The sequence below is a fragment of the Montipora capricornis genome, chromosome 8 (assembly GCF_036669925.1).
Source record: "Montipora capricornis isolate CH-2021 chromosome 8, ASM3666992v2, whole genome shotgun sequence".
NCBI lineage: Eukaryota > Metazoa > Cnidaria > Anthozoa > Scleractinia > Acroporidae > Montipora > Montipora capricornis.
The window spans coordinates 14,222,936-14,230,976 of record NC_090890.1 but is presented as its reverse complement, the minus strand read 5'-3'; the positions used below and the strand labels follow the sequence as shown (position 1 = coordinate 14,230,976).

General features: G+C 39.9%; 2 protein-coding genes across 3 annotated transcripts in view; one reads left to right on the top strand and one right to left on the bottom strand.

Annotated features, from left to right (window-relative positions):
- Nucleotides 1–7,003, bottom strand: part of LOC138058994 (phospholipid-transporting ATPase ABCA3-like) — a 29,497-nt gene extending 22,494 nt beyond the window's left edge. Inside the window, exons 1-3 of one of the 2 annotated variants that reach the window (XM_068904480.1) lie at nt 6,878–7,003; nt 5,794–5,901; nt 1,348–2,311 (exon numbers count right to left, since the gene is read on the bottom strand). In XM_068904480.1, the coding sequence (XP_068760581.1) occupies nt 1,348–2,205 (858 nt within the window). In that variant the 5' untranslated portion in view covers nt 2,206–2,311; nt 5,794–5,901; nt 6,878–7,003. The remainder of the gene's footprint in view (nt 1–1,347; nt 2,312–5,793; nt 5,902–6,877) is intronic. The other variant, XM_068904481.1, reaches the window with a different exon arrangement.
- On the top strand, nt 3,758–4,810 carry LOC138058995 (m-AAA protease-interacting protein 1, mitochondrial-like). The gene has a single exon (XM_068904482.1). The coding sequence runs from the start codon at nt 3,774–3,776 to the stop codon at nt 4,494–4,496; it is 723 nt and encodes a 240-aa protein (XP_068760583.1). The 5' UTR covers nt 3,758–3,773; the 3' UTR covers nt 4,497–4,810.
- Nucleotides 7,004–8,041: the final 1,038 nt, after the last annotated feature.

Genomic DNA, 8,041 nt, shown 5'->3' with positions numbered 1-8,041 from the left:
TTCTACATCTACATGTTTCAGCACTCGGCAAAGTCCATTTTGACTTATGGCTGTTTCTGCTTAGGTGGCCTCGTACACCGCAAGCCTTTTTAGAGACATCAATGCCAAACCGGCCACTTCTGCTGGAGATAACAGGACAGCCACAACACCACGGATTCCATCCCTTACTTTTTTCGAATAGTGTGTGGATTCTTTAACGTCCCACAGGGAACTTTCGAACATAAAAGATATTTGTGAGACTAGACCTATGGTTTATAGTCCTTATCCGAGAAGACTTGAAAGTCCAACAATTTGCAGATGAGATTACAAAGGTAGCACATTCTCCTCAGTTATTTAAGATTCTGAGTGTTGATCCGGCCGGGGTTCCAGCCCGCAATGCAACCTCCCGCATGGCAGCCCGATGCTCAAACAACTGAACCACCGGTACACGATGGCGCATTCTTGCATTCTTTCCCTTACATTACTTTGCATTGCAGAGTGTTTTACATTACTTTGCATTGCAGAATGTTTTACAAATTCTTTGATTTTACATTGCTTTGCCAAAGGACTAGTTAAAAATCTCGGGCTACTTTAATTTTTCACCAATCAGAGGCAATCACGTTATCTCACATTTGGAACAAGTTACTTTACACAGGAACGGAAGTGATAAACAGGCATCAGGGAATTGGGAACGGGGACCGTAGAATCTCTGAAGAACGGGGCATCTAAAACATAAGGAATCCTGAACTTAAAAAAAGAGGAATTGCTAAACGCGGGAAACTCTGAAGTGTGAAATCTCTAAAACAGGGCATCTCCAAAATAGAAAATCTCTAACGACGTATTTTACATTTTTTGCTTCTGTAATATACTGCTAAGGGAGTTTATTAACGAGAGGTGACCTCGAGACTCCCTTATACAATGATTTTTTTTAAAATGACATTTAAAAATTCTGTGGTAGATCAGATCTCGAATAATTATCCCTTTTTAAGATTCCCCATTTTAGAAACCCTCATGTACTTTAAAGATCCCCATTTTAGAAACTCCCCACTTTTGAGATTTCCTATACTTTAAAGATTTTAGAGATTCCCGTTTTGGAGGTTCCCTTTTAAAAGTTCCCTGTTTAGTGATTCCGCTTTCCCTGTTCCTCGGTTTAGAGATAGCTCATTTTCACATTGTTCTGCGCACGTACAGAAAGCTTAACCTAGTTTTTGGTGGCCCCACATAGGATTTCGTCGGCGTTTTCTATGTAAAGTAGGGTTTTGCCGACTGGTGGACCTGGTGTACCGATCCCAGGTTATTTTAAAGATAAATCTGTCCTATTCTCTGCCCAAACACAATATTAAAAGCAATGGTATTTAAATTCCTCACCTTCACCTTTTCCTCCTTTTCAGCAACAATATCAAGAATAATGTTCAACATAATTAACGTAGTAAATATGAGAAACAGCGCTCCGAAGAAAGAGTCCAATGCGACACTATTTTCATAACTGTTCCTAATGTTGGGAAACCTCTTCACAGCCACTGTTGCATTCGGTTGGTGGATCTTTCCCTTGTGTTTCATGATGGCAATATTCACTGCATGTTGGATTGCCAAGAATCCTTCTTCAAAATAATATGGCGGCCCACCATGTGTAACATGGGCATGCTTATTAGTTGGTTTCCAAGTCTCCGAGACACGAAAAGTGCGTTGCGTGTTCCACTCTGCAGAGGGATCCCCTAGGTTTTCTCTCTCCGTAAAATTTGCTCTTCTGTCAGAGCTTAATCGAATTTTGTAACTGACATCTTGGTGATTCAGGCTCTCATCGAACACAATTCCTCCGAGGAAAAATGATTTCACATCTTTGGTATTGTTATGAAGAACGTGTGAGACATCTCTCGCTGTTAAAGCTTGAACCATGCTTTCTTCATTTTCAAATCCAATAGAATTTGTTAGCAAGAGCTGTTTTTTTACCAAGTCCACAACTTGTTTGGCCTGACAGGTGTTAGGCGCAAAACCAATGAGACCGAAGTTTGATAGTTCGGCTGGTAGTTGATTTACTTCAAATGCAGGATACTGGTAACTGAAGTTGACTTTCGATCCAGTTTTGATAACGGTTGTTTGCAGAAGGACAAGGATTATCATAAAAACGAGAGGCAGTGCAATGTGAAACAAAGTTCTTGTTGGACCTCTCTTCAAAAGGACAGCGTTCTTCCACATGAGAAGTAAAAACGTTTTGGCTCTTCCCATTCTGATGGTTAATCCTGTATAGTCTAAGTCTCTATATACACGGTGTTAGAAACGAAAGCGTTTTGATTATCCACGTCCATGGTTCTTACATTCACACACATCATACCTGTGTTTCGAAACAAATATAGATAAAAAAGTGAGCCAGATTACTCGCGTAAAAGCACAGAAGCTGCATGCTTCAGAAGCAAATCAAGTGTTTGGTTACAGTTGTGACGCGTTTCACGAAACTGACATCACCAACTCAGTCAGTCACCTCACTAATCTCGACTAGGCTATGTGATAGAGTGGCAAGCCAAATCAATGCACGATTAGTGGCAAATGTCAGTGACGATTTCCCTGCTACTGAGCAGAGGGATCTTTTCCTTTTGCGTTCGTTAGGCTGACGAGTACGCCTTTGGAGGTTACGAACGGCGGTTTCATCAAAGTGAGTCTCGACCCATGACAGAGGTCTTTCCTCTTTTTTTCCTTAGTCGTCAGCCTAGTGAACGCAAAAGAAAAGAGATCTCTACTAGTAGGGAGGTGATGATGAGATAACGCTAGCATTATGGGATAAATCAGTTGGAATGCATTTGATTAAAATCTCTTGGGTAATATTGCTTTCCTTATTCGAATGCGTGTTGCCCAATAAGCAGTCCTTCACAAACGCACTGATTTTGTCTTGGTATGAAAAGATAGGAGTAGGACTTTTTTGTGCGGTGCAAACCAGTAGTTGTGGACCTTTACTGTAGTCACCTTTAGTAGATCCTTCAGTCTAGTAAAACTTTGATGCTAAGTGTTGCTCCGAATAAACAGCCGCCTTTATAACGACTGTGTCGAAAAGCAAGACTCGATTAAGTGGTACTCGAACATTTCTTCGATGCGATAACTTTATTTAAAGAGGGAGATCCAACAAGCCTTGGTTTCTCCCAGGGGTATTCGGGCAACTCGCCTGCTTCCGAACTCGCCTACGTAGGTGAGGTGACTTCCCGAAGTAGTCAACTTCACCCAAGAAATGTCAAACTTTAGTCTTATAAAGTGAGGCTCCGGCGAATCAGTGCGTTGGATAAATTTTCTTTTCGACCGGTCAAAATATTGAAAATAATGATGTTAAATGGAAAATACCAAGAATTGCGCGTTGATATGATATGTCTTCAAATATGTGATCTATTGACAGTTCCGAATTCCAAAAGAAACTTTCTTTGTTGGCCAGATATTCGACCGACGAGAATTTGAAAAGTGAAAAGATATCGTGTTTGCATATGTCAATGTTGGCGTATTATCGTATGTCATTCTAAAGTGCCTAAACCTCATCGTAGGAAATCTCCTGGTTTGTATGGAGATAGCCTGCTAGCAAGCTTTCTCGGGAGGGTGGAGGATATTAGGTGATCGAATTAGCTTTAAGATATTTTCCACAAAATGAATTTTCGAGAATCATTGAGCAGTGCTAACCGTTGGCATGACAACATCTAAGGACCCGCAGGCACCCTTACAAATTGCCTCACAGGTTGTAACACTTCCAAGCGACCAAGCCTCCCTAACTCTTGTCACGCGAGACTTTGCTGAGCGACCAGGTCTTATTACATTTCAAGATGGCGGTTCAATCGTGTTTTCGCCGTTACCATTCCTTTCCAATTCGTTGCCTAACTAATGCCTTTATTGACTCACAAGCGCCTTTATCGAAAACCAGGACAATATTTCGACCCTCCAACTTTTCGCCTTCACTATCTTGCCTCAATACAAGAACGTTTTGCTCTGATAAAGGTCGGAATGACAATCAAAGTGAAATCAAGGCTGCCAGTGTCACTATTACGCAAGGACCTTTTGGATGGCTTTCAAAGACTGTCAATCTGTGGTTCCTTAAATCCTTTATTGATCGTGAATTTGATGAGCGTGAGTTTCTACGAGGAGCAAAGCAGGCTTTGTGTGTGGTATCTGAACAACTAGCCAAAGGAAATTCGGATGAGATGGAAGGAGTTCTCTCAGAAAATCTTCTAAGTGATTTTAGAAACAAAATACACAGTCAGAGGGTAGGACCTGTGGTTAGAAAGGAAGAAGTATTGTCGGCTAACATACAAAAAGTACAACTTGGCTTGGTGGAAAATGGAAGAGGAAAAGTTGTCTTGATTCAGGTCGCCTTCTTGTGTAAAGCAACAGAAAATGAAAATCAGTTATTTGAAAGGCAGATGGGAAACGTGAAGATAATTGGCATCCCTGTTCCCAAGATCACATACTACACCTTTAGGAAATTTATTTTTCCAGACTCTGTCAGTGACTGGCAAGTGGATGCAATCACAACAAGCAAACTGAGTTGATTTGAGTGTGAAGGAAAAATCAAGAGCTCTGGCAAAAACACCATCCTGAGCGAATTTTGGTTATTTTCCCACAAAAATTGTGCCCAATTTCCACCAAATCAACTATCTGATTTATAGAGTGAATCTGTGGTCTTTGTGAAAATATTACCCTCTTGCTGTCTAATTCCCCTTTTGATATTTTGAGACAATAAAAGGAGACTACCTTAGCTGGTTCCACTGTTCTATTTTAACTCCATCATTTATTTGTGGATGACACAAACCTATCTTTAAAATGCTTTTTAAAAGGAAACTCTTGAAATAAACTTTTGAATGAAGGGTTTAGTTTCTAGAGAAACTCTGGTGCTTCATAGTTGCGGTGTGAAACACAAACATTTAGTTTTATCAAACTAGGTGATAAAGGTTGAATTGCTATTGTGAAAACAATAAATGAATGGCGTTTTTAGTGAGAGCCCGGGCCCTAGGCTAATTCTCAAAATGTCAAAGAGTTTCAGCAGTATTAGATGCGTTGAGCCTGGCTTGGGTGAAATTTTCAAATCTGTTTTGAGAAAAAATGTGTCAGCAACAACAAGAAAACAAGATAATTTTTTTCTCCAAACTATTATTAAAATTCATCATTAGCCTTTAGGGCCCTTGAGGCTAATGCTCTAAATGTTAATGAAAGGGAATGGTTAACAAAATGTTAAACTATTAGTGTTGCTATCAATGAAGCAGAGGGCTAATAAAAATGTCAGGCATTTAGTCTCTTTCACAATGGCAATTCAACTGCTATCAACTTGTTTGGTAAAACCATATTTTTGTTTTCAAAATGTGTGGCTGGCAGAATCATCTGCTCAGTGATACAGTTTTTTCCACTAAAATATTTCCAGCATTTGATATGTTTTAAAATATAGTGTGGTACCAGAGAGAGAGAGAGTTGCTTGCTTGTAATAAATTATACTGTGAGTATACTATATGATCACACTGTACAATGTGAGTCATAATCACGTGCAAAAACGTTTTATTGTTTGGCAACACTGGTTCACGCTCAACAGCATTAAATTCTGATCCAGAGTGGGGTCTCCTTTGCAGTGCCTCAAAATACATTGAAAGTTAGAGGTGTGTATCATCTGAAAAGAAAAATTGTAGCAGGAAACAAGATCTTTTTCCTCTGTATTTTGATTATCCCCTCAGTTTTTATTTTCTTGATACAGGTTAGGATAGTTCATTCTATAACTTAAGCACCATTTGCTGCACAAAGTTTGTCTGGCATTTTCCCAGAATGACATAGACTGATCTTTGCCTATATCCCTTTGATTACCTGTATTACAGTAGAACCTTGCCACAAACACTTTGCAGACATTCTTTTGCCAGTGTGCAATTCTCCTAAGGCTTCTTCTTAATGAATTGTTTGGTTATGTTTGACTGCCTGAGGAGCGAACAACAGTGTATCTGATGAAAGCCCGATTCGGGATTCTAAAGAAATATGGGAGCGGGATTCAAGATTGCATTTATGAACGGGACGCGGGATTTGACGTTAGTATGAAGCGGGATCCTGGAAATCGTCACTTTGAAGCTCCAAGATCCCGCGAGAAATTTAAAATAAACTCAACTTTCACCTTCGGCAACGACGGAAACCACCGGAAATTTATGCTGAGCATTCTCGACCACGCTGACACGTGCCTTTTGTGATCCCTATGGCGTGCTCTTCGTCTCGAAATTTGGCCGTAATAAGATCCAGTTCCACAAAGGCTACTTGACCTTTGTTACTTGTAACCACATTACCTTTTTTTTACCAAAGTGTCTAGTTTATGCAGTTATGTGTAAGTAGCATCTCAAATAGTGCTTACTTAAGCCTCAACACCCATCAACATGCAGAAACAATAAGAAAAAATGTTTGGGAAAAGAGTAATGAGGCGTATTCGTCGTCGATAAGAGTACAGACCACGCTAAACCATATTTCTATTTGTTTTTTACCACAATATCAACGTCAAAGCAATGTTTTTTTTAGAGCGCGAGCTGAATCGACGCGAGCAGTGTGGTATGGACTCTTATCGACAACGGCAAATTAGCCAATCAGATTGCGAGATTAGCAGTAATTGTGGTAAAATACTCAGTCCCTACCGTGTACTTTGCCGTTACAATTTTTTATGTATTGCTACTTTCCTAAAAAATGGTCCACTTTGGCCTCGTTAGCAAACCCACCCCCCCCCCCCCCCCTCCCCACATAAAATCCTGGTTACGGGCCTGAGTATTATAGGGGTATCTATCACGATTTGGAGTGCAAATGACTTAAATCGTTTGGTTGATATTTTTCAAATCGTTTCTGGACCATACAGTTTTTTCACGAAGTAAAGAGAATTAGGACTTCAGCTTACATTCTGTTGCGGAATACTGGTGCATACCTTATTTTTTCCGGAGTTTTTATCACTGACATGTTTACTTGCTGGCCAAACCTTAATTCTTCTTTCGCTGTAAACAGCAAGTGAACAACATGCGATTGATCAGTCGGCACAACATGCATGCTCCAGCTGAGGTACACCACTTCATATCGCGTGACATTTCTGTGACGATCATTTGCAAACCTCAGCGTCACGGGTTTTTCATGGATTTAGCAAAGTCCGCTGTGAAGAAAGTAATCGTTCGTCGTTTCCACTAGAATGTTCGCTAGCTTCCATGAAATTAAATTTTGAGACCTTGTGTTTGTCAAATACTTCTTGGGCCAAATTAAAAATGCCATTGGTCTTCTTAGAGTTCTTATTCTGGGATGGAAGCGGAATAATGAATAATAAAACACGTGCACGGCTTTAAAAAAAGAAATTAAGAGATCTTTAGCGTTAGAACATCCGGAATAAAGAATTTTACGGTTTCCGTTAAAGAACAAGGAAGACGGGAAAATGACGAACAAAGTTTAGTAGTGAATAATATCAAATAACTCGGAGAAAATGGAAGGAATGATGAATTACTGAGATCCAAGTATTCCGCTTCCACCCCCAATTCTTATAACTAATTTTAAAAGTTGAGAGTTTGCGAGTTCAAGTTTATCCTGTACGAGGTGAACAAAATGACTTTTTTTAGAATATATGAAGTTTCATATACTGTGGAATAGAACGAAATCAAAGATGGAAAGATCATTGCGGTTAGTTGAGCAACTTCAGGAACTTAAGCAGTTGGAAAGCCCGGGAGAGGAAGGGGGTGGAAGATATGAAAGGGGTGGGGATTTAAGGGAGTAAATTTCGGATTTGGATCTCACTTAGGGTGCATTCTTTTGGGAGAATCCTGGCTATTCTCATTCCGGATTAGGAATAACAGAATTCGTGGAAAATCAACTCGCAAAAGAACGCATATTCTGAAAACGAAATACTATTAGCGAAGGTGACCCGGGAACTTTTGTATCTGTGCATGCGCCAGTTGCGTTGGCATGACGGCTGAAATAGGTTTCCCGAAAGTTTGGAACACGAAATGTTGAAATATGGCAATAAGTACCAGTTTTTTTGCCGGTTTCCTCGAGTTTTCGGTCTGCTTCATTTGCTAAAAACTTTGATGGGTAAGATTGCGAATAATTCTTT